Consider the following 27848-nt stretch of genomic DNA (forward strand, 5'->3'; position numbering starts at 1 on the left):
ATGAATTTCTGGAGATATTCCGCGAGAATTTCCTCGAAAAAATTCATTATAAACCTCGAAATCCTTGGAAATATCCTAAAAGGAATTCCCTAATTATTATATCCTTGACGAATTTCGGCAGGCATCCCTTGATCAATTCCGGGGAAATCCCTTTTGGAATTTCGGGAGGAATCCCTTAAGGAATTCCGAGATGAATCCTTTAAGGAATTCCGGAAGGACTCCCTTGGAAAATTCCTGGAGAAACCTATTGAAGAAATCCATGGAACTTCACCATACAATCTTTCTGGGATTCTACCAGGAGTTTTATCAGTAATTCCTTTACCATTTATTCAGGATTTCCTCCACTGATTCCTTAAAAGATCAATACGAAAAATTCCTCAAGTGATTATTTAGGGCTCACTCCAAGATTGCCTCCAAGAATTCCTCTAGAGATTACTTCAAAGATTCCTTTAGGAATTCCTCTAGAAGTTAGTTCCAATGATTCCACTTGAGAAAAGAGGTCTTAGCCATACTCAGACTAACCTGTGGAGAATATTTTGCTTCATAGGAATGCCTTAAGATATTTGAACCGTTTATCCATATCTTGATAACGTGAGACACTATGCTTTTGATCCTTACTTTTCTCATACAAAAGGTATGTTGAAAACATATTAGAACGATTATGATAGATACCATTTGTGAACAAAACCATAAAAAATAAGCGGAAGACACGAAAATAAACGTATAAACTTTTCCGAAAATTATAAAATTTGTGTTTCAAAAATAATTCTTTTAGTTTTTGCCAAACTCATGACTATAATTCTTGAGTAATTTCCATTCAACAATGCCATCCTAAGCCTTCAGCCAAACAAAAGTGTAATCCCGAAAAGCAAAATCAATAACTCAAACAATACACAATCTCATCAAGCGGCGGCGCGATTATCAGCAGAACTCGGACGGATAGAAACCCAAAGTGTCGTAACGTTTTATCAGTCCCCCTCCTTATCACATCGCACGCCATCGGGGTTCGAAACTAATCGGTCCGACCGGACGGCGGCGCGTAGCAAATCAGTGCTGGAAAGCATTAGCACAAACTTCTAGCGTCTTGCAATAGGTAGGTACACACTGCCAAAGGCCTCGAAAACTCAAACCCCACAACTCTCTAGTGAAACACACTCAACTACGCAAGAAACACTTGGGGTCATCGGATTATACTCACGTGCAGATGGTGGTAATCTCCGGACTGGTCCGCCGGGTGCGGTGGCTTGTACTTGCCACAGCAGAAGTTACAGCAGCAACAACAACAGCAGCAACAGTAGCAACCGGTCAGAATGCCGCAAATCAGGAAGATTGCCTAAAAACAGAATTTCACAGTTATGAGGATAGTTGTTCAATCGTGAAATTAAGGGGCGGGGATTGTTACCTTGCACGTCGGGGACGTGACCATGAAGTATGCGTTGACATTCTCTTCGCCGAATTGTTCGGCAATGTACAGCCCCAGGGAACCGTAGTTGTCGTAGATGTTCCGTTTGGTAAGATCGCTGAGGATGGAATGTGCCCGGTTTACCTCTTTGAACTGTGGAATGGAATTTCGATAAAGGTTAATAGTATAAATTTATAATGGGGACAAACCTTTTCCGCTGCATCTGGATTGTTGGGGTTCTTATCGGGGTGGTATTTGAGGGCAAGTTTCCTGTACGTTTTCTTGATGTCGTCTGCTGTGGCGGTTTTTGGCAAACCTAGAGTTTGGTATAACGTATCCCCGGCCGTGCTGGAATTTCCGAAAGTTAAATAATATTATTTACAACCACGGAAACGCTGATGTCATGAACTCGATATATACTCGTAGTATTGCCCAGGGAAGCTAACTATTGCCATCTACTCATAAAGAGATGAATCAGCCTTTGGCTGAATCTCTCTAAAGATACAACCTACTTTAATGACGAAAAAAGATAAATAAGATAACGTTATCATTGAATAAGGTAATGATGGATTTTGTTTGTGAATTTATTACTTAATGGACTTAATACTTTTCAAAATATTTATCCGCAGACTAGAGACACCTATCTTATAACAAAAAAAAAACTCTTAGAAGCTCATGTCTTCTTTCGTTTATTCACTAAACATGGTTGCAACTACAAACAAATAGAAGGGTGAATCTCTGAATTCACAACTTCCTTCCAAAAAAGTGGGATTTAAAACTGTCACTAAACGTGGCAAGAATGGAAGAAAGGACGTTTCTCCGGAATGCGCGCTTTCATAAGTCGTGGTCAGTTGTTCCGAATATGAGGGATTTAGGCAGGAGATCTTGAACTCCATTAGGAGAATCAAGGTTTCCTTCCAAATCGCAAAGAAAGAAGACTGTCGCGTATTGCCGGAAGCTAAAGATCGCGAACTTCTTCTCAAACATCTTGAAGAGAAAAAGCACAATTTTTTTACTTATGACGACAAAACTGAACGTTTGTTCAAAGTCGTCTTGAAAGGTGTCTCAAGCTTAAGCTTGATTAGCCGTGGTTGCTACTCCAGTATCGCCAGATCAGCATGTTGTAACGATGAAAAGGGTTCCAATAAATTGGTCATATGAAGTTAAGTTTCTAGGGCTCATGCTACGTAAAAATTTAACTTTCAAAAATCACACTGAGGGCATTCAAGACAAATGTAACATATTTATAAAATATCTTTTGATTAAACAACCCCGTATTCTATGAAGAAATGCTTTCGATCATCTCGAATAAACGAATACAAAGCGCACGCAGATTCACTAGCAGAGCGATTAGTCAGAGCTCCCTCGTGGTGAATTTTCAATAAAATGTGTAGGTATGCATCAACAGTTCTCACGATAAGAATTCTAATTTCAAAACCTGACTGCACACATTCATACATCGTAGTCTTAAGTGTGACTGATCAAGGTGATGTCACGTTGCCTTCGACGAGGTTCTTATCATTAGCCAGCACCATAGAGCGAAGACTTTGGGGGTTCCACAGACTGAAAGACGAAACATCTCTTGCCTACTCTAGTTACAGTAATAAGGAATAACCAAAATCAATAATCGCGAAAGCCAAACAACGACATAATTGCAAACACAAGAGCCAATTAAAAATCAACTCCACCACGGTTGTTCAGATTAGTGTTGAGCTTCGGGGTTTGTGAACCAAGAGAATGTACCGTGGAAATGGGTTTCAAAAAGGATTAAGGGGCATGCCATTCTCAATGCGCAGTGATACGCTTTGATATGTAAAACACGAATCCATAATATGTATGTCGACTAGCAGGGCTGGTAGCGAAAAGTAGTGCTAAAAACAACGATTAGTAGGAAATTTGCAAACAGGTACCTGAACATTCAATCACGATTTTCTTGTTCGGTAATTTTTTGAACTGGGTACAAATTGTAAATAATAAAAAATACCGAACTTTCAGCTTTTTGATTGGAAACTTCTGAGGTTCAGTGATAATTTTTACTTTTTACTGAACTACGGTAGCTGTCAGATTCAATTTTGCAACATTACCGAACAGGTCGAAAAGTCAGTAAAATAATTACAGACTATTGAGTAGTTGATGGTTTTACTGACTTGTCGTCAAAATCAAATAAAAACAAACTGATACGCTGATACACATGCGGGAATGTGTCAAATAAGAATCTTCTGCTGTAGAATCATCCGGCGCGAGGAGACACGTCTGTATAGTAACCAAATTTAAGTAGTCGAAATTTAGTGACAAACTCAACTATTTTAAGCAACCAAAAAGGCTCACACGATTTTTACTGCTTATGTTGGTAAATTCGGTTGGTTGCCATACAAGAGGTAAATTCATCTGCACCATTGAGTTTGTCTCTTGTATGCAAACCAACCAAATAATAATGATCTTGTCACACATATTACGATTACTTCCACTGAGATATGAGCACACCGTAGATATTACTTCTTACGAAAAATGTTCAGTAAGCGACATGTCCATGTCGATTGGGTTTTTATTTGTATTGATTTCTGAAAAAAATGGGAAACTGGAAAGCCAGTAAAAATGTTCCACAATTTTACTGACTAAGTCAGTAATTTCCATCATATTTTGGTTTACCATCCATATTTTGGTTTACTGGGTTATTTTTTCCGGTAATCGCAGAAATTACCGAAAAATCCGTAGTTCCAAAACGCAGTAATATTTTACTGGGGTCGGTAATTGGCTGTCAAAAGTGAGGTTGCGAAAGTTTTTCAAATTGAAATGAATATTTACGGTTTCCTGTGCCTTAAATTGCCTTAAATCTTGTCAGATAAATGATTGTGGTGATTTTTCTTCCAAAATTATCACTAGAAATTTTGATTAAGATGCATTTATCCCTATTCTAGAAGAGCGCCATTTACGTATTTCAGCTTTGCGTTAGATCACCAATCTGAATTGGCTGTGCAATACGACGATATTGAAAAGACTAAAACAATCATCTTTCTGGCGTTACGTCCCCACTGGGACAGAGCCTGCTTCTCAGCTTAGTGTTCTTATGAGCACTTCCACAGACTAAAACAAATGTTTATCTTTATTTCATGTGATTGTCAAAATATTATAAAAAAAAAATGTAGACTAAAGCGTTACGGCTCATACAAAACATTACTTTTTTCATAAAAAAAAGTGTTGCATAGGGCAGAGAGTGTTGATTTTTTTTTCAGCGTGACGTAATAAATGGATGGTGCCTTACATCAAAATTAATGTTAATTTGATTGTTCCGCGAGTGCGCGGAATTAGGCATTCTTCTGCGCGGAAAAGTGGTTTAAAAATGCGCCGAATTAGGCTGTATCAACGAGCGAACTATTTAAAAGAAATCACAATTGTAAATTAAAAATACTATTTTTTAATTAACCTTTTGAATAGTTTTATTCCTTAACTGCGCTGATTTACGACACTTTACGGTATATCCGAATATTCGTACCCATTTCCGTTACTTTACATTAGGGTTCATCCATTAATGACGTAACATTTTTTGACTAATTTTTTATACCCCCCTCACCCATCGTAGCCTACACGCAAACAAATTTTGTTGTATAATCTACCGAATCCATGGTATTATTAAGAACTGCACCAACAATTTTCAACCGACTACAAAAATCTGTTAAATTTACTATAATCTGGTGAAAATCACTGTGCAGTGCAGTAAATTTTACTATGTCCATAGTAGCATCCACTACAAAGCTTTGTATTTCAGTCCGTGACACCCACCGTATAACACAGTGTGGTCAAAAGTATGATGCTAAACTTCTCAAATCTAGAATGTTTCTAGTCAAAAATACTACAACTCTGGTTAGATCAACAGAAGAAATTTTCTTGTGTAGTGATGTTGACTATGTTTTGGTAGAGTTAACAGATTAATGTAGTCGGTTGAAAATCGTTGGTGCAGTTCTTAATTTTACCATGGATTCAGTAGTTTCTACAATAAAATTCATTTCAGTGTATCTTCCCATACCTAATATATGGTTCGTTACTAAACAGTAGAATCCCCCTCCCCCTTAAAATGCTACGTCATTTATGGACGAGCCCTTAGGGAAATTCGATAATATCCAGGTTTTTAAAAGCGTCAATGGCTGCCGCAAACAAGTTCGCTTTCTGGTCGATTTGACGTTTGGCTTGGGTCTTTTTCTAATGAACGGACCCAAACTAAACGTCAAATCGTTTAATCCCTACCAGAAAGCGAGTCTGTTTGCGGCAGCCATTAGCGCTCGTAAAAAGCTGGATAGCGATTTGGCATCATTCGACAAGTCATTATTAATGTTTTGTACCTGTAACGTTTTACATATACGTTTGACGTTTTACTTATAGATTCTTCCTCTGAAATGTCCCCAGGAATTACTTTGAAAATTTCTCAAGGGTTTTTACAAGAAATTTTTCTGAGATAATCTACAGTAATCTCTGAAAGTGATTTCTTCGAGGATTCCACTACGGATGTCACCAGAAATTCTTCTGGGAAGAACTTTTTATCACTATGACCAGCGCCAATAGGGCTCCAGGAATACTTTCAACAATTATACCAGGAGTTCCTGCAAGGATTCCTCCAAGGATTATTGCGGGAAAATCTTTACAGGGATTTTCCTAGAAAATTCGCAAGGAGTTTCCGCAGGGATGCTTCCAGTGAATCCTGCATTGATTCCTAAAGTAAAAATTTCACTGGGATTTCTCCAGGAATTTCCCCCTGAGGATTCTTTCAAGAAGCTTTCCAGACATTCCTCCAGGAATTCTTCAAGCTTTTATACTGATATTTTTTCAGAGATTCCTCCAAAGACTTCTTCAAGGAATCATCCAGGAAAATCTTTATAGCGATCCTTGCAAAGATGTCTCCAAGTTTTTCTTCAGGAATTACACTAGAACAATCTCTTCAAGGATTACTCCAGATTCTTCAAGGATTACTCCAGATTTTTCTTTAAAAAATCCTTCATGGGTTTCTCTACCAGGGCAGACGGAAAAATCACATCTTGAAACGAACAAATTATGATCGCATATCTCAATTTGATATTGAAAAGATGTTCGAAAATTGTATAAATCTCAGCGCTGTAGCTCAATATCTGAAAATAGGAAAACAAGATTAAAATTAGTTCTTTGAAATGAAATGAAACATATCCGACAGCAAATTGACGGGACTGGACAACCTCTAGGAGCAAAAAGTAGTCTCAGAAAGCGAAGAAAACGACGCTCTTATTTCCTTGATCTTCCAACTGAGAGGCATAGTCAATTGGCTTGTTTAGGGGTATTCAGTTTCTTGCATATTTGGAATCTACGTTGAAAATTAAACTAGAATCCAAAATTTTGCAATTTTCCGTGACCTGGAACTATTTTTAAAACACGTTTGAAATTAGTATGCAAATCACTTTTGAATCACCCCTCGGCAAATTTTACTTCGGAACGAGCTGTTATTGTGTGAATTGAAATGTCATTGAGTCGACGGATTGAAAACTTGTTTAATAATTTATAATATCAACATTAAGATTTTGAAATTCAATTAAATCGTGTTATATTTAGAAAAATGTGCTTCTTCGATCAAGCTATGAAAAACTGTGAATTTTTCTTCGCTAAACAACCCAATTGCTCAACATCTTTATGTAAAGATCTGAAGGTCGAGGGTTCGATCCTGGCTTTTTGATTATTTTATTTTGACAGCTGCCAAATCATATTTTGATATTGATTTGTTGGTCAATCAATAAATTTACCAGATATTTTTTTGATCTTATAATATTTTGCTCAATATTTCTCCATATTTGTTTTTGATCTTTTATCTCTTATCAATAACTGGTTATGATCGTCAGTAATTACTTTAGAACAACAAACTATGATCTTTATCAGTTTTTTCCACCTGCTCGGGTAAGGATACATCCAGGGGTTTCCCCAGGTAGTCCCTTTCAGGATCCATGGTTTCCTCCATGAATCGCTCCAAGGCTTCCATCAGAAAATTCACCAGGGATTCCGTTTGAAACTCCTTCAGGGATTCTTTACTTCTAGGTAATCTTCCATGGAAAATCCTTCCAAGGATTCATCCAGAAATTTCTCTATTGATTCCTCGATTCCTCCTAGGGTTATCCAGGGATTTCTTCAGGAATATCCATGCAGTGATTTCTTCAGGGATTCCTCCCGCATAATCTTCACGGTGATTCTTCCAGGGATCCTCCAAGGATTACTCCATTACAATACCTAATTATGCAAGGATTCCTTAAGGGGTTCTCCCAGATATTGTAGAGATTACTCTGCTTCACGGACTCCTTCATGTAATACTAAAAATTTTCTAAAAGTTCCTCCAGAAACGGTACAAAAAATTTCCAGTAATTCTTCCAGAAGTTTATTTAGGGGCTTTCAGTAAAGGAATTTCTTGAGCAATTCCTGAAAAAAATCTCTGCAGACATTCATAGGGTAATTTCTGATTGGTAATTTCATGAGGGAATCTCTAGGGGAATTTGTACAGGAGTTTTCGGAGTCCAATAACGAATCTCTCTCACTTTTGTATGTTTTTAGTGGGTGAATCCAAACTTTTGCACAAGAGTGTACCTGCAAAGAATATGTTGATATGTTGATTTATAATAAAATCTTTGAAAGGCTTCCATGAACTTGCATGTGGGGAACTTTTAAATTATAGGGGTCCTCGGGATGTCTGTAGAAGTTCGAAGGAGGTCGCAGCTTCTAAAAGGTTGATAAAGCCAATATCACATTATGTTTCGATAGCGCTACCAGGACTTGGTTGTGGGGCAGGGGTTTTGTAAACTTGGAAATTATGCTACTTGAAAAGTGAATTTTGGGTCGTATTGATGCTCCCAAATTTTCAAAATTGTGACTTAACTTTAAATGCAGTATTTTGCAATAGAAATCATTGTTATTATTGTCGTAACCGACGGTGGAAGTATAACTGTGTCAATTTATAGAATGTCCTCTAATAATATGCTTGAAAAGTCTCTTATTTTTTTTATACTCTAAGGGTCTGAAAGAATTTGACAACACAAACCCCTTGGTTATAATACAATTCTGATATAATATATCAGGAAATGGGTTGACGATGTAATATTAGTAGGCCAAGTAACATTAGTAGCTGAATAACAGTTTAATCAGCTGTGCTAAAGTATACTTGAGAATGATCTGTGCAACACTTATTCAGCAAAAATGTTTGTTGGGTGATAATTTGAAGTTTCAACAAAGCCACAATCTGGTCAATCAGAATAGAAATCTTCATTGAAACATGAGAAATCTATTCCAAAACTTTTCTCCAGCTTTTCTAAGGAAGGTATCAAAATCAAATTCGGCAATCCATATTTTTTATTTTCAAAAAAGCATGTCCTTCAATTGCATCCGCAGTGGGAAGCCTTCAGTTTCAGTTCACGTTTGTGCTTGCATTTGTTAAAAAAAATCTTAAAAACTATTTGAACCCATTTTTTTAGAGAAAGAAAAAACTAAATAAAACTAAAATGAGCTTCATTTTTAGAATGAAGGGAAACTGAACACGCTATATGGTAATGGGATTAAACTTATAAATTCTCAAAAACCAGTTGTTTCAATTACAATGACCCAAAGTCCGAAATATGGGATCATCTATGGGGTGAAATTGGATCATTGCTTATTCACTTGTAGTGTCATGGTGAACGAATATTTTCCATCAAATTTTAAGACAGTTGTTAATGTACCATCGAAGAACATACACACCAAATTTATTGGAGTTAAATTGCGATTGTTATTCAATAATAATACGTACATTCGTTTTTTGGCCCATTCTAACCCCGGTATGTCAAATCACTTAATTGATTCGTGTTAATGCTACAAAAGTAATTTGCTGTATTGTACAACACAAATGATCCATACAACTTTTGAATCACCAGATGATTAATTCGGTTTTGCCCGGATAATAGAACCACGGATAAGCGAGACCCCGGTGAACATTTGTATAAACGAAAACGACCTGTATAACATTTAAATGTTGTATTTTTGATATATGATGAATTGTGTACATTTCATTCGAAAACGTTCAAATTTCTTAAGTTGCAGGGCTAATTAGCAGCGACTGAGTGTCTTGAGGATAGAAACTTTAGAGACCTTTTACTTTCTACCACAGAAAATAACTTAGAGATCGCCTTTTGAAAATTCTTTTAGATGTTTTCCAAGAAAGCCTCAAGTCCTCCACGATTTTATCCGGTGATTCTTCCATCGATTTTCATATGACATTCTCCAAGACTTCCGTTTGAAACTTCTTCAAATATTCAACCAGAAATTTGCAAAAATGCCTCCAGGAATTTTTTACAAAATTATCCTTCATAATTTCGTTAAGATTTTGACTAGGAATTTCTGGTCGGAGAAGTTTTTTTTCCTGTTTTCTCGCGTCGTGCTGGGCAGTGTTTCGTGAAGCCCAAGCAAGCTTGCCCGTATGCTTCAAGCTTGTTGATGACTACGAACTACGCATTGTACGGTTTTCAATGCTCATGCTCAAGACTTTTACTAGGAAGGATAGCTCCAGGAATTATTCAGCAATTTGTTCCAGAATTCCCACAGTAATCCTTTGTGATTTCTCAAGGAAGTCTTTAAAGACTTGTCCAAGTATTTTCCAGGATTTTCCCAGGCATTGATAATAAGGGTTACTAGAAGAACTCATCACGGAGAAAAATCAGCGCAGTTTGAAACAATCAAAATGTTTGTTGTTTTTTTAAATTTGTATTTTAGTTGTTTCAAACTATTGTTTTGTTGTTTTAAAACTATGTCATTAGTTTGGAACAAGTTTGGGTGATTCTAACTTGAAATATTTGTCAAGTCAGCAAAAAATATGTTTGCTCCAAACTAAGATTTTTGGTTATTTCTATCTAAAATACAGTTTATTTTTACCAAATTTTAATTTGTTCAGAGCTGTGATATTCAAACTACAATTCTAGTTTACTTCAACAAAAATACTATGATGAAGTAAATTGATAACTTGTTTAAAGAAAACACAAACCAAACAACGATTAATTCTATCCTAATTTATAGTATGAACAGAGTCCGCTTTCATTAGCTTTATTCAACATGCTTTTTCGATTTGTTCAAGCATTTCGTGTTCTGTTCCGAAATAAGAAAAACAATCAAGTTCAAGGAAAGACCAACATTTTGCCCTCATGTAAGTAGTTTTAGTTCGCTAGCCAAAACTGAATTTGATAACAAAAAAATCAATAATTTACCGTATGTTTCAAGTTCCGGAACCGAATAGAGATGAAGAAGGCTTGCGACATCAATTTGGGGTTGAAACACGTTCAAATGTCGGCAAATTCATATTACCAAGAATCACTAGGTGGGTTGTATATTTTGTTTTACAGTTAACTCTCCCTTACTCGATATTCCGTATCTCGATATCGAGTTGGAGAACCATGGTAAAAGTTGGTTTTCATGGCTAACTCGATGGTCCCTTGGAACGCAGTTGCACTGCTTTTGTGTTCTGTAACTCGATACCTCCCTAACTCGATGGTCCCTTCAATATCGAGTAAGGGAGAGTTAACTGTATTTTGATACAAAAATAATTGTTTCTACTGTTTTCGATTACATTTCAGATGAAAACAGAATTTTCGATAATGATCACTGGGGCGTAATACATCATATTTTTCATGTAAACATTTCATCGAATCAGATTTCAACATAGATTCCAATTCAAAAATAAAATTATCAAGAGGATCCAATTTTGCGTAATTATTTACAAATAAAAAAAACAGAAAATGCAGGGAACGCTTTCTAACGAACGTGTCCATTGTTTGATTCAAACAAAAATGTTAGTTGATTCAATCCAAATATTGGTTAATCCAAAATAATCGATTTGGTTGAAACAACAAACATTTTGGATTGTTTCAGGAGCTGTCAAATTGAAACAACAAATGGGATGGTTGTTACAAACAAATATTGGTTGAATTTAACTAGACGGTCCCTAAACCATTTACCTAAGATTTTAGTTTGTTTCAACAAACACGGGAAGTAAAAGCAAACTAACTTTTTGTTTGTGCAAAATTTAATGTAAAATGTTGGTTGAAATAAACTAAAGTTTGTTTGTCTTTACCAATATTTTTTCTCCGTGATAGACCCTTGAGGGACTTTTAGAACATTTTCAAAGTAAAATTTTTAGGACGATTGAAAAAACGAATCATTTTTTGAAGGAACTTTCCGAAAGACATTGGACGGAAACTTTAAAACTAAAAATTATTGGATGAAAATGTATTCACAGTGTTGGAGAATAAAATACAGTGAACAAATTTTCCTGTAAATTTTCTTAATTTTGAACGAAAAAACTGCTTTTGAAAAATTTGAATTTAATGACGGATCGCGCCCTTTTAAAAATGTGTAGAATTTTCTGAAAAAAAAACTACAATTTTAACTAGTATGGAATCTTAAATAAACTTGTAAAACTAGATTCTTGGATCAAAAAGTTGATTTGAAACAGAAAGTTAACTCATTACTTTAAATTTTCCAATTCCAATTTTTTGTATCACGTCATTTCCATATTGTGCATATTTTTATAAAATTCTGCTTGCAAAAAAAAATAAGTAGGATTACAAATGTTCACCTAAATTTCAACGATCTTGGAAAGTTTGAGGACCTCTGGAATTAGCAAACGGTTCAGATTCGAGAACTACTACCTGATGACAAACCGGACTGTATCTAATTGCCGCCTTGCAGTATCAAAATCTGCGTAGCTTTGAATCGTTCTAATTGCCCAGCAATTAACACAAGTTGACATTGGGAGTGCCTTAGAGCGCTAGATCTCCAAAAGTTTACTACCGTATTGAACTCGAACGGGTCGCATTAGCAAACATACAGACCGGAGGAACGAATCCCAAAATTGTGTTTTCCCCTACTGGACCATGAGCCATCTGGAACCCAAATTGCCTAATCGAGCATCCGGATTAGACCTACTGACCGAACCGAACCGCAAGTTACTTCAATTATTCAGTGCAATCATCCACCTGCGTAAACACAACAAAACGCAGTTCGAATGAATCATACTTTTTTTCTCTGTTCGAACGGCATAGCGATGGAGCATTTTCGCCCTTTTCTTCTCTAACCCATCGGAAATCGATTTTTCTCCACACGGTGCAAACGCCAATAATAGGGCTTCGCACCTTGACCTATCTTTGGAGGGTGCACTTTTAGGGATTTACCCTACTCCCGGATCGCCCGTACGGTACTTACGATAGTTTCCTCTTGTCCATTTTCGAGCTTCCGATGTGCTGTCCGACTGATGTTTACACGATTCCGTCGCCCTTCCGCTTGCAAGAGCGGACAATCCGCTCGGAAGCAAAAACTTTTCGGGGTCCTTGTTTCGGGGTGTGTGTAAATGATAATACTCTTGATCAGCAAATAAGTCTTGTGTTCTTCGTTGTCCTTCCGGATTTCCCCCGGGTAACCCAAACTCCTGCGTTTCCTCACACACTGCACGACACGGGTAGTCAGCGGACACGATTGTTCCGTCACGGATTCCGAAATGCACCACCTTTTAGATAGAAATTTTTCAACACCACAAAATCTTCACGCGATTTCGAATTTTCTTCGCGTTTTTTTCACTCGCCACCAACACTTGACGGTTTCCAACGCGCTCTCACTCTCACTATCAATGGAGGATTTTTTTCTTTCCTCACCGCAGCCCGAATTTTGCTTGAGGAAACACGATAAAACGCCGCGGTTGCCTTTTGCTTTTGAGCAGATGTTGGAAGAAAATTTTTCGTTACCTCGTCGCGAGTTGTGAACGAACAGAACAGAAGAAGGCAGCAGGCAGCTGACGGCTCGCGGTTCGTGCGTTGCTGAGAGGGAGAGTGCGGTCTTCTATGTGGGGAATGAGAGAGAATGCAGGAACGTCAAATTGGTTCTGGGAGCGCTCATCGCAGAAAAAGCTCAACGAGGGGTGATTTATAAAATTCGTGCAGTGCGGCCAGAAGAACTGAAAATGAGAAATTTTCAAAATTTCAAGCGTGTGCTAGAATAAGGGCGCAAGTCGCCTAATCGATTTCTCTTCATCGATCCTCTCTTCTGTGAATAAAGGTGACAAGATGCAAGTTTGTTAGCATTTTTTCACTTCAGACCGCTTGGCAGCGAATCTTGCGCCCTGAGCTGAAAAATGCTGACAAAGTTGCGTCTCATCACCTTTATTCGCAGAAGAGAGGATCGATGAAGAGAAATCGATCATGCGACTTACACCCTTATTCAAGCACACGCTTGATTTATGCTAGAATCTGCGTGTGAACCAGAACGATATGCGGAGTGTTAGCGTAATCAATATATTTTAGACTCCTATATAATTTTGACCTTCTGTGCTACTTTCCAACCTGAGAGAGAGGAGACATCTCACATCTTATTCTCATGCTTGGGTTGTGCACAATAATTCGGAGAGCACAAACTGGGTCAAAATAATTTTCACATCTCATTTGATATCAAAACGATCAGAAAATTAAAAAAAAAAATCTATAGAAATTTGAGTCCCATCAACAATTTTTAAATATTCAACGATTTTATATGCGAGAGCACTGGAGAACAACCTGAATTTCCAATGACATCCATCTTTAGTTTGGCCAAATTTTGACGGTTTTTCACGCTCTGTCCTTCGAATGTGCGGTTTTCCAATATATTATCTATGGTTTCCAGTGACAGTTGATGACAGGTTCCCTACACTGAAAACAGCATTGTGGTAAAAAATACCATGTTGATGGTTTAAATTAAATGCACAGCACCACTTGATTTGTGCAGACTACCCATTGCATTCTTTTCGAATACGTTGTGTCGTTATTTTTACCATGGCGGCAATGCAAGAGGAATGCTGTCAAAATTACCATGTTTCATAGTTATGTTGATGACAAATAAAAGTTATTTTTTCAACCATCTCTTGCATTTAAATTTACTACAATCATGTAGTAAATTTTAATATGAGGGCATGGTAACTATAAACACACTTATAAGTGAAATTTTCAACCACCAAATGCATTTAAAGTAATAAAAATCATGTTGGTTCAATTGGAACTTTATTTACTGAAAATGATCAGATCTACACATGATGCATTCAGAATTACAAATTTGTGTAGCATAATGAAAAACGACGGACGCTATCGGGGTGACGTTAGAACTGCGGTGGTCGCGCCGATAAAATAATTGGTCCAGGTTGTGGAGATTATCCGAAGACTATTGATAAGGGTTTCCATCGCCAGCATTGATGCTTGGCTGACCTTCATGTGCAGCGACTGGCTATCCTTTTCAGGAGCACTTGAAACAAAATGGTCTGCCTTGAAGATCACTACTCCCGGCTCGTTGAATTTAATCACCACCAGCTAAGAAAGGCGATAATGATTCGGGATGAACGTGTGGTAAACGCGAGTAAACGCTAACAAGATACTTACGTTATCTTCCCGGTGAATGATTTGCTGAAGCTGACGCAGCATAAACACCGATCGGGAAAACTGGTCTATAGATTTGTTAAAGAGAAAAGTCATATATTTTGAAGCGACATTTGACCAATAAATATTATTATCGTACCATCAAAGTCTGGATCCTCAAGTGTTTCATTTTTGATTAATTTAGTTTGCCTCCGATCGTCTACTAAACTTCATATCTAATTCAATACACCGAAATGGCGTCTTTCGATGGGAGTGAACTTGAGTTACAGGTATAATTCCACAGTAGTACATATTACAATTCTCTGTTTTAATTTTAACCATGAGCATGGTAAAATTGAGAACATTTACTGTTGCTTGTTACGGAGTACGTTGTCAAGTCAACTTCAAGAAGAATAGCTCTTGACTACAAAAAAGTTGTTGAAAGTGCAGTGCTTTAGCTTTGTTAACGTGGTAATTTCAACAACACTGTTTTTATTAAGAAGATTATTTCATTCAATTCAAAAATATTTTGGCATAGTTGTGGTAACAACAATGTCGTGATTGAGGTTACTACAACATTTGTTTCAGTGTAGACCAGTGATGCATTTGAACGCGTTCAGTTCGCGTTCCAGATAGTATTTAAATTCGTCCTGCGTGCTAATATCCAGCTTTTTAAAAGCGCTAATGGCTGCCTCAAACACGCTCTCTTTCTGGTAGGGTTCAGTCTATTTGACGTTTGGCTTGGCTCGTTTCATAGGCCTTTTCATGTGACAGATCCGTCTATGCATTTGTTTACATCGGTGGAGGACCGGTGCTAACACGGGCCTGTCATTTTCATAGAAGAAATGTCAAAGTGCTTCCCGATCAGCTGATTTGAGACGTCATTTGAATAGGCCTATATTGAACGGACCCAAGCCAAACGTAATATCGACTGATCCCTACCAGAAAGCGTGCCTGATTTCGGCAGCCATTAGTGATGGTAAAAACCTGGATAGTAATAGAAAACAGATAATATGCCCTATTAGTCGTATAAAAGCACTATAAAGCCAGATTCGCTGCTAACAAGTATTTCTTGGCCTATCTTGATGCATAGGAAAATCCTGCAAGGAATCGATCAGGAAAGTGCTTTTTTCTAATCGCAGGGCGCAGTTAAAAAAAATGTTAGTTCAAACGGGAGTCTCTGTATAACAATTCTGCAAGGAATCAGCGAGAAATTTCTTGAGCGATTTCTTTTCAGTAGCAAATAGGGTCCTAAAGCCCTGTCCCAATTTTAGTGCCAAACGCTTAAGTTTAAGCCAATAACACATGTTTACTCAATTTTCTAATGTTTTCCGTTGGTTTGAGTCCAAAAAACATGTATTTAGATTTTGTCACACTCCTTGGCTTAAACTCAAATTTTGGGTGTATTTTGTTTTCCGTGTCCCTTCCGAAATGTCAGATAGGAACAACCCCAGCGGTAAAACTAAAACCCCTGTGGTGTTTTTGTCGACTAAGCGAACGTCAAACATGATCTTAAGTGTCAAGGTTCATTTATGGACCCAATTTTTAAATTAAAGTTTAAACATGATATAGCCGTTATTTGAGCGGGAAATATTGCTAAAGTAGTTGCAGTAAGATGCTCTTTCGTGTTATTGAATAAAAACAGGATTTCATTAAAAATTTTAGGACCCAATTAGGCTTAAAGCCTGATTCGCTGCTGGAAAAAAAATGCCTGGGCTATCTTGACGCATCGGTAATTCCTGCAAGCAATCGATCAAGAAGGCGCTTTTCTCTGATCGCAGTATGCAGTTGAAAAGAAATGTCAGTACAAAATTTCTGCAACGAATCGGCGAGAAATTTTATCAGCGATTCCTTTTCAGCAGGAAATCAGGCTCGACTAACAAGAAAAAGAATCGCCTATCTCGATGCGTGGGAAATTTCTTGCAAGCTATGGTCAAGAAAAGCACTTTTCTTCGATCGCAATGTGTTAACTACATTAAATATAATGCTTCGCGTTAGAAAACGGGTAAACCAACGTGCAAAGTTTGATTTTTGACCATCTTCGTCGCGTCGCAACTCGATTCTTTTTCTCGTCATAAAAATCTAGCACGATCGTAATTTCAATAGTTTGGTGTTTGTTCGGATAGATTTCAGAGATTTTTTCAAATTATAATCTATGTAAGTGACTAAATTACAGAGTCAATGTGAAATTGTGTTAAAAACCAACAATAGGGTCCTAATGGGGCCCAGATAGCCGTAGCGGTAAACGCGCAGCTATTCAGCATGACCATGCTGAGAGTCGTGGGTTCGAATCCCACTGGTCGAGGATCTTTTCGTAAAGGAAGTTTTCTCGATTCCCAGGGCATAGAGTATGTTCGAACCTGCCACACGATATACACATGCAAAAATGGTCAAAATGGCATAGAAAGCTCTCAGTTAATAACTGTGGAAGTGCTCATAAGGGCTTTAGGACCCTATTGAGTACGACAGTCAAAACTGGAAGTGTGAAGAAATGGTAACATTGTGTCGGAAGCATTAGGTTTGGTGATTTAAAAAAAAAAGCAGAAGGACCTAGGACTTCGAAGAATGGAGCAATATGTTCCTTGCGGATGTGAAGTGAAGATCTTATAAATTGAGTTTTCATGTGACAAATGACACCTAGAAAGTAGTAACGGTAATCAATTACCATGACCCCACAGTTATGGATCAAATAGTGTGGTGTTCAACCTATAAAATTGAATAAAACGACATGCAAAACGTAAAATTGCAATTTAAAAGCACGAATTGGATGGTTTCAAATTGGAACTTCGGTTAGTAAACTGTTTTGAGTGTAATATTTACATAGGACTGCATAAAAATTAAAAATTGTATCGGTTTCTGAAAACCATATTATGGATCAATTTTCATATTATGGATCAAATTGTGACATATTACGGATCAGTGCGCAAAATCAAGAGATTTTCAGCTCAATGCATCTGTATTGCATGATTTGGCGAAAGTTAACAATGTGTCACATATTACTGCAATAAATAGCAGTGTTAGAGCTGGAAACAAGGGTAAAATGCTTTTTTTGTGATACTTCATTGTAGTAACTGAGACATGAACTGTTTTCGCTCCACACCAAGTTTTCCACCCATTTTTGTCTGCTAAAAAATGAAATATACAAACTTTGATGTTTTATTAGTTTTATCCTTAGTGCTATTATCTGAAAATGTCGAATCCAATGCTTAAAATGGCAGAAATATACATTCTTCGGAAGTGAATCATAACCGCCCGGATAAAAAATACAATACAAAAACAATATAACGTATTGAAACAGTACCATTCAATATATTGGAAATACAATACAGTATATTGTAAAATGACAATACAATAACAGTACAATATATTGTTTTGAACAGTTCACTGTATGGTATATGAGATTTTTGCAATATAATGTAAGGGTGGTTAAGTATCGTAACAATACAAATATAGATATTTTCTCATACAAACATTTTGAAAATACAATACGATATATTGTTCATGTATTGTCTTGATAAGCAATTCGTGTATTGTTGTACAATACAAAAACAATTCAACGAACTGTATCATGGTTGCATTCGTCGTTACAGCTAATGTCAAGTGACTTCTAAAAAACTACTTATTTTTACTTTTTGAATATTTTTCACCCAACATTTCTTGCTTTCTGAACTTGTTTTGTTTATTTCTTTCAGCAAAGCTACATAGAAAAAAGCAACAGTTGTTTTACGCGAATATAGGAATTTGACCAAAATTGTAAGGTTTGAATTGAAAACAATACAGTGTTCTGTTACAATATATTATATTGTTTTTGAATTGTATATCCATACAAGAATAATGTTGCTTCAACATTCAATAACAATACGCTGTATTATATCCAATACGTTATATTGTACATTAATGGTTTATTCCATTCACTGAATGATACGTTTTTATCCGGGCGTGGTAAACAATCATTTTCTGGTCCATATTATGGATCACTAGTTAGAAGTGCTAATATTCGGTATTTAAAATCAACAATCAAGAGAAATATTTTCCAAAGATGAATTCATACTAAATCGAAGCAAACGAGCATGATTTATGCTATAGTATTTGATTTTTAACACCTGTGGGAGCTTATGAATGCTGACGGCACTTCTTACAGAAAACAACCAAATAATGATAGCTGTGTGGTACCAACTGAACATTTGTCGATTACACCGTTATTTTGCGGTTGAATGTTGTGCTTAATATCACAAATGATAGAAGACAAATAGTACAACATGGGAAAAATATGTTTTACGTCAACGTTTATGTTTTGAGCGATGTTGAACGCCAAAGTGATCCGTCACTGTGGGTGATCCGTAACTGTATGGGCATGGTATTTCTAAAACGCCTAACAAACGAAATTTTGAACTTTTCCCTTTGGTCCTAGAAAGACGTTTTTTTTTAATCGAAAAATTGAACTCTTTCATATCCATTTAACATTTTGTTGACCTGCTCATGTAAATTTAACGTAACGAGAGGGAAAATTTATTTTTGCGTTTCAGAGAGCGAGTAACGTCCCTTTAACCTAGGCTATAACGCCAGGACATAAGGAAGAAATACCATTGTCCCATCCCAGGAAAAGACCAAATCAATGAAGGGTGCTTGAACTTTCTAAGCAACGCCACTCCCAAAGATTTAACCTATCTCTCCCTATTTCCAGGCATTGCAGAATTCGTTCTCGTTTGATTGCGAAGCACAACCAAAGCAAGCAAACAGAAATCCCTTCTATATCGGTCCATGTTAGGCAAATTGTAACAAGCTTGATAAATAACAACAGTGAACGGAAGCCATAAAAAGACAGCGATCGAATTTTGTGAATGGATATTTTTTTGCAATGGGTCATTAAAATAACCAGAACGGTCGCTATGAAATGCATAGATAGCGCCACCGTAGTTCAACAGAACAGCAATGCTGTCACAGTGTTAAATCCCATATACACGCTCGTTCAAATCTACTCAAAAGAGAGTAACTTTGACTCACTTTTGAAGTTTCAAGTTAGCTGTCAAAAGTGAGTAACTTTATTTTATCAAAGTGAGTAACTTTTTACTCAACCATGAAAGAAAACGACCTTACTCACTTTTGAGTAAACACAAACATATTTGACTCACTTTGTAAACGTCAAAGACTTGTGAAAATTTCGCGCGCTCGAACTGACAAATCCTCCGTTGTGGTGAATTTTCTTTCGTCGCCGTGATGTCGGACTGTTTTCAAAAACAGTCGAGATAAAAGCTGAGCCGGCAGAGCGCTTCGGAAGTCCAACCGGCGAACTCCAGATTAGTGCTGCGAAGTCAATAATCCTGATATCAAGTGAAGCGAGGTCGGATTGAAAATGACCAAGGTTTTGATCAAATAACCGCAAAAAAAATATAAACTGTAAGTTTTACCGTCGTTCTTTTTATTGGACTAATTATCAATTCTTTACAGTCTATAACCGGGAAGGCTACTGGATCGGTCAAACTCAGGCCCATGGCACGGGACGACTTTCAGCGTAGTCAACATCTCCATGTGTTTACTCATTTTCGGGTGATTTGAATCGAGAGTGCAATCAGAATGCGAAGTTTTGTTTAATGTTTATGATCCATAATCGACCAAGTGTCCCAATCAAATCACTGATTGCTTGCTTGGAACCAGGATGCCTCTTAATGTTTGCTCTCCTTCCAAAACCATCGAAATGTTGAATGTGCTTCAATATTTCGGCACATTATTAGCTGATATAACAATATCGAAAATTGATAATCAAACCATAACAAACAATTAAACAAAAGAATGGTCTTTGTTTTCACAGTTCTTGCAACTGACAGTGGGCGATATTCACTTATCGCCCGGGACATCCTGGCTACGAAGAACACTGTGTATCGATATATGGTTGTCATGGGCCTGGTCAAACTACATCCTCCATGACTTTCATCAATGCCCCAGATATTTATAACATCCGGGGATCCATTCCAGAGCAGCGAAAATTTCAACACAAATATCACAATTTTTTACTTGTTATCATGTATTATTATTATGTATTATGTATGAGATAATGAATAAATGTTATGCTTTTTGTATATTTCTTCTGATTTTATAAATAACATAATACATTTATTTCCAAAATTATTATTTCCTGAAGTGAGTGACATCTACTCACTTTCGCAAATTTCAGATTAAACGAAGTGAGTAAGTGTTACTCCCATATTGACATTTGACTTTGTTACTCTAAAGTGAGTAACGATGGTGTTACTCACTTTTGAGCAGTTCCACTTTGTTCCGAAGTGAGTCGAAATCTACTCACTTTTGAGTAGATCTGAACGAGCGTGTATACGGTGGTGTCGCTGTTTTGATGCGGTGAGTGCCAAATGAGTGACCTTCAATGATCCATTGCGGAAATTGTCGACGTTATGGAACAGTGCTGTAAAGTACCACCTTTCAGTACTATTTTAGTTGGTGAAAATAAGTGAGCCATTATGTTGTTCATTATTTTGATTATTGTTTTCCATTTTGTATTCATTTTTCAGCATGTTGAATAAACGACTACTAACGAATCTACGATATAGTTACATCATTTAATGTTTCTTGATGCTCTGCCAAGACATGTTCCTTCAATTTCTTTTTCGAACTGAATTTGCTGCTACACACTGAACATGAATGCGGTTTACGATGTGTCCTACGGCTCTTTGTTGGTTTATCCGTTTCTTGCCTAAAATTTTAGGATTGATGATTGTTACATAGAACTAAATTTTCAATGTGGCTTTTACCGTTTCTTTGGTCCACGGGTACTGCTGCGAGATCCTTTTAGCTGAACAACTCCAGTTGAATGATTGCTTTGCTCATTCTCCAAAGTGGAAGGTTCTGAAGCTCCATCAGTATCAAGCTCTGTAACGCTGGATGTTGGTGAAGCGGTGTCATGATATTCATCATGAGTCTTCATATGTCTGTACAAGTTTATGCTGGAATTACGAAAGTTATGCATATTATTGTTGAAAGAAAGATTTATTTGCTATATATTACCGCAATGTACATGTTTTAGTGCAAAAAGGGCACTTATGCTGCTTTGGTCGATGTATAGTCATATGCGTAGACCTCTTACGAACACTTGGAAAAGTTAAATTACAAATTTTACATTCCAGTAATGCAGGATCAGGTTTGTGTGTCAACAAATGTCTCCTCAAAAAGGCTCTGTAACAAATATAAGAACACACAATAAGACTGAACAAAAACAAAAGGCATATGTTGTTCTAGTGGAAGAAAGTATGATTTACCGCATACTGAATTTTGCATCGCATATATCACAGCAATGCGGTTTTGGTCCATGTGACTGCTTTTTGTGATGCGTTACGTTACATCTTCGCACGAAGCTTTTATCACATATATCACATTTGAATGGTCGTTCAACATTCTTTTTCGCTGTTATTGGTTTTGCTTGCCTGCGCTCGTGAATTGGTTGATGCGTTGGAATATGTGTTTTGAGTTGATGCCTGCAAGAAGAAGATTCACGTCAAAATTGCAACACGAAAAAAATGTAGCACTTACACATCTATACATGGCCTACCGCATATGGGACATTCAAATTTTTTTGGTCCGTGTACCCGCCTATTGTGGTGCCACCATTTTTTGCTAGATTTTAAAATCTTATTACATATATTACACTGGACTGGCATTACTTCACTAGCACTTTCTTTTCCTTGAGTCGGTTTACTACTTTCTGCTTCTGTACTGTTATTGAAAGCTTTGAGTGCATCGTCATCATCTGGACGAGTTTCAATTTTCACTTCTCCTATGTCAATCATATCCTCTAAGCCTGTTAATTGCTCACATCCCTCTTTCTCATTATTCGACGGTAAATCTTCAGTCGATAGCTCTAGCCGAAAATCAGATTCACGATGATTTTCTACGGTGGTCTCCGTTTCTGCAACTAAACTAAGATCCATTTTGTGTTTTACTGTATCCTTATTCGAATCGACTTGTTCTTGTGATGCTGTCATAGGCGTAACTTGACACTTCACTTTCTTGGTTTTAATTGGAATCTCATGGATTGATTCTGTGTGAATTTCCTCTCGCGTTTCAAAATGTTTACTGAAAATTAGCATAAATCCATTTCATTTCGATTCCGGGTGTCAATCACTAAGCAGATTATAATGGAGGAAATATCATACCTGTTATCATCATGAATGGAAGTTCCTGAATTTTCCCGTGAATCATCCTCTATATAGCTGGATGGTTGGGGATTCTTGACTATGGTGCAGCTTTCTTTCTCGTGAATTTTCATATGCGCCAGTAGATTTACACTGAAATTAATGAGAAATTTCACTATTTTCACCAGATGCTGATATAAAGCGTGCTTACCGGAATGCACATTGCCTGTTGCAAATATGACATATATGCTTCTTTGGTTCATGGGCTCTCATGTGAAGAGCTTTTTGTTTGTGATTTGTAAAAACTTTATTACATATTTCACAATCGATTATCATGCCATCAAATTTGTGAGTGCGCTGATGTGCTTTCAGTAAAACCCTAAAATAAAGCATCACGATTTAGGTGTGATTCGAACCTTTCAATACATAAGATATGTGAATTACGTAGTTCTAAACGATAGACTACACATTGTGCAATTATGATTCTTAGGGCCATGAATCCGCGTATGCTTCGCGTATTGCACCGAAGTTTGAAAGTGCTTATTACATTGTGCACATTTTAGAGGTTGAAAGCTACCGTCCTCTTGCTTATGCTGTAATTCCATATGTCTATCCAACCGTTTTCTGAAATTGAGAAAAGCTTTAGATGTTCGCATGGAATCATCTTAGTTTTCATCTTACTGAAATTTAAACGTTTCGCTACACAAAGAGCACTTTAGCTTTTCTTTATGAGCAGATTTATAGTGCAGCCAAAGACGATTCTGGTTTGGCCAAACCTTGAAGCATTTCGCGCACTGTAGCGAAGTAGACGTAGTGATATTTTGATCTTTTGGTGAAGTCTTTTCTGAATTGTGTTCAGACTCCGTTTCGATATCATTCTTCAAGCTCGCTGATGTATCACTTTGCAGTGCCTGTAATGAGTAGAAACCCGCTTCTTTTCCTTTCTTATGTCTGTCCAAGTGCAGCACTAAACCATAGCTGGAATATAACAAATTTTAGTTGTAATAACAATTGAAGAACAATATTGTATTTACCGTGTACGAAAACTGGCGTCACAAATATCACAGTCGTGAACTCTCGGACCATGTGCCTCTGCTTCATGTTGGTTTAATCTACAATTGAACCTGAACGTTTTATGACATACCTTGCACTCGAGTGGCGTTGGTTGTTCATCGTTATCTGTTTCTGTGGTTGCCTTTCCTAACTTGCATTTACGAATTGGCCTAGAAGCTGGCCTTTGTCTGCAAGGGATATTTTTTTTTAATAGTTGAATGGAAAGATTTTAGTACCGCTTACTCATCACCACTAGCATGTTTCATATTTTGATTCGTTTGGTCTGTATCACTTGTGATCTTGTTGATTGTTCTAGATGCATGACTTGAAGTAAATGTATCTAATTCCTCGTCATCGTCTTTGCGAGATTCAATTTTCACTTCTTCAATATCAATCATGTCCTCAATGCCTATTGATTGCTCGTTTTCCCTCGTTTCACCTTTACTCTTTTTTCGAAGATGTTGTTCATTATTAGACGGTAAGTTTGGAGAGACTGATTCTATATGTGAATCTAGATCAACTGCAGCTTCGGAACTCAATTCAATTATTTGTTCATTCTGACCTATTTTGGAATATGCTTCTTCACGAGGTTCAATTTTAACCTTTACGTCTCCTTGTAATAGTTGCTGCTTCTCATTCATTTTAATACGGGACAATTTTACATGAATCTTTATGTGCTCACCCAATTGCTCACTAAAATACAGTAGGCTATTATAATTCTTACTCAAATTACTAAATAAAAACATTCGTTTCAAGTCAACTCGTTAATATTAAAGACAAATTAAAGACGTAGTAGTCAAAATATATACTAAACTTGGTCCCTTGGTAGCCAAACTCGATAGATCGTAGTACACTTATTTTGAGTTTTGTTCTATAAATTCGTCTTCATTTTGCCTTTATTAATATTGTATGGACCAATGCACGAGTTCATTATTTGACGTTTGAGCGGTGCTGTGTTATGCATGTGACCATGGAAACGCATGAATATGGCACCGCTCAAACGTCAAATTAGTGAACTTGTGCATCGGTCCATACTGCATTATTCCCAAGTAACCATGGAGCACTATATAATTGCATATATAATGCTGCTGCATTGCCGTAAGCCTAAAATTAAAGTAGTTTAAAAGTGGAAAAGGGCACTTTTGCAGTTAAATTAATGCAAAAATGACGATAAAGCAATGAAGCAACTTATAAAGTAATATTAATGCAGCAGTACAATTTATAAAGTGATGTTAGTGCATTGATACATTTGTAATGTAGGGTTAATGCTTTATTGCTTGACAGCTCTTGAAATTAGTTGAATAACAGCAATGTTGCATCAATGGTGTTGATATGCAGTAGAATACGTGCAATGTTATAATGCTTGTGGTTACTTGGGTTGTTTTTGCAAATCATCTAAATATTTACCTCGTTGAAAAATGAGAGCCGCAAACGTAGCAATCATAGGTTTTAGGTCCATGTGCTTTTCGTTTGTGCAACGTCAGTGTGCCTTCGTACAAGAACATTTTTTGGCAAATATCACACTTGAATGACGGTATCGCTTCCTGTCGTTCGCGTTTTTTGTCGTGTGATTCAACATGTCTTATTAGCGTACGCCTGAAAAGTCAAGATTGTTCTTACGCATTATTCCACGGTAAATTAATAATACAGCTTACTTGCTAATAAATGACTTATCACATATTGTACACGCGTTAGTCTTAGGTGCGTGGTATTTCATGTGAGACTTAAGTTTCCTTCGATCCTGAAAAGTTTTATGACATACTTCGCACTCACCAGGCACATGTCTTTCAACATGCAGTTGCAAAGCATTTCTGTAAAAGAAATTTATTTAATCCGATTTTAAAAATATCTAATGACTAGTGCTAACCCATTAATGAATGATCTGTCGCATATAGAGCAAATATGCACCTTTATTTGTTCTTCCTTTGTAGGCATTTTATGCTGTGCTTTGGTTTCTTGGAGCTTGTTGAGATGTTGTTGGGAACGCTCGTGTTTTCGCAGTTGGATTCTACAATAGAAAGGTTGACACAAATTACAGCATTCAACTACATTATTTCGTAGAAGCAACTTACTCAAATCGAAAGCTCACTTCGCATTGTTGGCATTTAAATACGTATGGAAGCTTATGCTTCACTTCAATGTGCTGTCGTAGACGCTTCTTAGTCTGATATGTTTTATGACATATATCACATTGGTGCGATTTACCACTTCCAGTATTAGCATTTCTTTCAGGTGTTGAAATTGATTGTTTTTCATTCGAAGATTGGTTCTCTCGTATTGTTGCTGAAGATTGCGATGATTCTACACCAATAATACGAGTTTCAATTTTCGCTTCTTCTATGTCAACCATATCGTCTGCGAAAAAAGATTGCTCATTACTCATTGAACTGTCCAAATCGACTTCAGAACTGGGGTTTAGTTTAACTTTATCAACTAGATCGTTCATTCTGGTCAGTTGATCAAACTGATCTGCTCAAAACTTTGGGCAGTATTGGTTGACTACTTCAAACAATGAAAATTTTCTGAAATCGAAATAAAAATATTGTAAAACTGTGAAAACTATAAATATTGTTATTATGATAACTGTTTATTGATTCGAACTACAGTTCACTCTCCCTTACCCGGTATTCCGTATCTCGATATCGAGTTAGAGAACCATAGTAAAAGTTGGTTTTCATGGCTAACTCGATGGTCCCTTAGATCGCAGTTGCACTGGTTTTGTGTTCTGTAACTCGATGGTCCCTTCAATATAAAGCGACCATTTATGCTCCTCGAAACGCGGGACACCCTGTCAGATCTCATTCGCAATTAAACATTATTCGTATCGGATGTGTATTCTACAAACATTTTAGGTCTAAATCATGATCTATTTGCTCAGTTCACTCAAACAATTGAATTCACGCAGTAATAAATATCATGTCGAAAATTGCGTTGACCCACGAAACGCGGGACGTCTGGTCACTTTACTTTACGATCTCGATTTTTCTGCGGATGATTCTTTCTCCGGAAGAACGAAAACTGTTTGTTCTGTGAATATTTTCATATAGTAGCACTGTCACTCTCGTGAAATGTATTTGAACATTCGCATCGACGCTGCATTCAACCGCTTGCATTCGCTGCCGTACCATTCGTTTCTTTGACTCGAAGTCGCTGATCCTAGTACTCATTTCTTTATTTTTTTTCATTTAGAAATGTTCTGTAATGTAACAGTTTTTGTTTATTTTTAGGAAGAATTACTTATGTTTTTCACAAATTATGTAGGTGATTACCCCCGCTAGCAAATGAAAGCTTTTAGTGAGTGTTAAGGGTAAAAATACAAAACAAAAACTCTATTTCAATCATATTTTCAAACGAAACGAATGAAATATTATTTTTAGGTTGTGAAACACTGATTTGGAAGTATTAGCGATTCCCATCACCCCGAATCACCCTACGTCACTGAACAGTGAATAGCATTAACTTGAACCAGGTTTCTAGCAATAAATATTCACAGAGATTACTAAAATTTTGTCACATCTCATAAATTAAAAAATATTTTCCAACAGAAATTTAAGAACATTTCAAAAAGTGTTAGTGTTTGACAAAATTTAAGAAAATGTGTGCGGAAACTACTCATTTAAGAATAAACTAGATTTTTGTTTTCTTTTCACTGCACTTGTTGACAAACACGGCATGAATTTAAGCTTTTTATTGATTTTTTTTGTCGACTCAGAAAAGCTCGCTTGCGTTCCGTAACACATGAAAAGGGCCTAGTTACAATGTGTATACAATTTATAAACTAACTCGGTTTTTCATTGTTTCTCGAAAACTTATTCAAACAGAATCAAGTCATAAAGTAGTAATTTATTGGCCTACTTTGATGCA

At 36.8% G+C, this 27848-nt stretch overlaps 2 protein-coding genes and 1 long non-coding RNA gene across 13 annotated transcripts in view; all 3 read right to left on the reverse strand.

The window, feature by feature from the left end:
• The window catches only part of LOC5571262 (dnaJ homolog subfamily C member 5 homolog), a 40941-nt gene extending 27736 nt beyond the window's left edge, over nucleotides 1–13205 (reverse strand). For 3 of the 8 annotated variants that reach the window (XR_002499439.1, XM_021840229.1, XM_021840231.1), the window contains exons 1-4: nucleotides 12623–13204; nucleotides 1612–1750; nucleotides 1403–1555; nucleotides 1199–1333 (exon numbers count right to left, since the gene is read on the reverse strand). Coding sequence is in view for 6 of the 8 variants with exons in the window: in XM_021840229.1 (XP_021695921.1) it covers nucleotides 1199–1333; nucleotides 1403–1555; nucleotides 1612–1750; nucleotides 12623–12642 (447 nt within the window). In the remaining 2 variants the exon portion in view is untranslated. Of the gene's footprint in view, nucleotides 1–1198; nucleotides 1334–1402; nucleotides 1556–1611; nucleotides 1751–12622 lie in introns of all 8 variants that reach the window. The other 5 variants (XR_002499438.1, XM_021840228.1, XM_021840232.1 and 2 more) reach the window with 3 other exon arrangements.
• Nucleotides 13206–14537: 1332 nt separating this feature from the next.
• On the reverse strand, nucleotides 14538–15045 carry LOC110676847. The gene is made up of 3 exons (XR_002500778.1): nucleotides 14951–15045; nucleotides 14815–14879; nucleotides 14538–14745 (listed from the first exon to the last, which is right to left on the reverse strand). It is a non-coding gene; the product is annotated as an uncharacterized LOC110676847 (long non-coding RNA).
• A 6224-nt stretch (nucleotides 15046–21269) lies between these two features.
• On the reverse strand, nucleotides 21270–27778 carry LOC5571261 (zinc finger protein 91). 4 transcript variants are annotated; one of them, XM_021840234.1, is made up of 17 exons: nucleotides 26830–27020; nucleotides 26606–26772; nucleotides 26057–26506; nucleotides 25852–25992; nucleotides 25640–25795; nucleotides 25392–25580; nucleotides 24228–24677; nucleotides 23966–24172; nucleotides 23613–23909; nucleotides 23376–23555; nucleotides 23143–23310; nucleotides 22953–23084; nucleotides 22330–22872; nucleotides 22059–22274; nucleotides 21808–21975; nucleotides 21555–21746; nucleotides 21270–21496 (listed from the first exon to the last, which is right to left on the reverse strand). In XM_021840234.1, the coding sequence occupies exons 3-17, from the start codon at nucleotides 26428–26430 to the stop codon at nucleotides 21343–21345; spliced, it is 3567 nt and encodes a 1188-aa protein (XP_021695926.1). In that variant the 5' UTR covers nucleotides 26431–26506; nucleotides 26606–26772; nucleotides 26830–27020; the 3' UTR covers nucleotides 21270–21342. The 4 variants fall into 4 exon arrangements, with proteins under 4 accessions (XP_021695926.1, XP_021695928.1, XP_021695927.1 ...); XM_021840236.1 differs by having other exon boundaries at nucleotides 26057–26339; nucleotides 26410–26506; nucleotides 26606–27020; XM_021840235.1 differs by lacking the exons at nucleotides 26606–26772; nucleotides 26830–27020 and adding an exon at nucleotides 27597–27778 and having other exon boundaries at nucleotides 26057–26339.
• Nucleotides 27779–27848: the final 70 nt, after the last annotated feature.

This window comes from Aedes aegypti, chromosome 2 (genome assembly GCF_002204515.2).
Source record: "Aedes aegypti strain LVP_AGWG chromosome 2, AaegL5.0 Primary Assembly, whole genome shotgun sequence".
In the NCBI taxonomy this organism is placed as follows: Eukaryota; Metazoa; Arthropoda; class Insecta; order Diptera; family Culicidae; genus Aedes; species Aedes aegypti.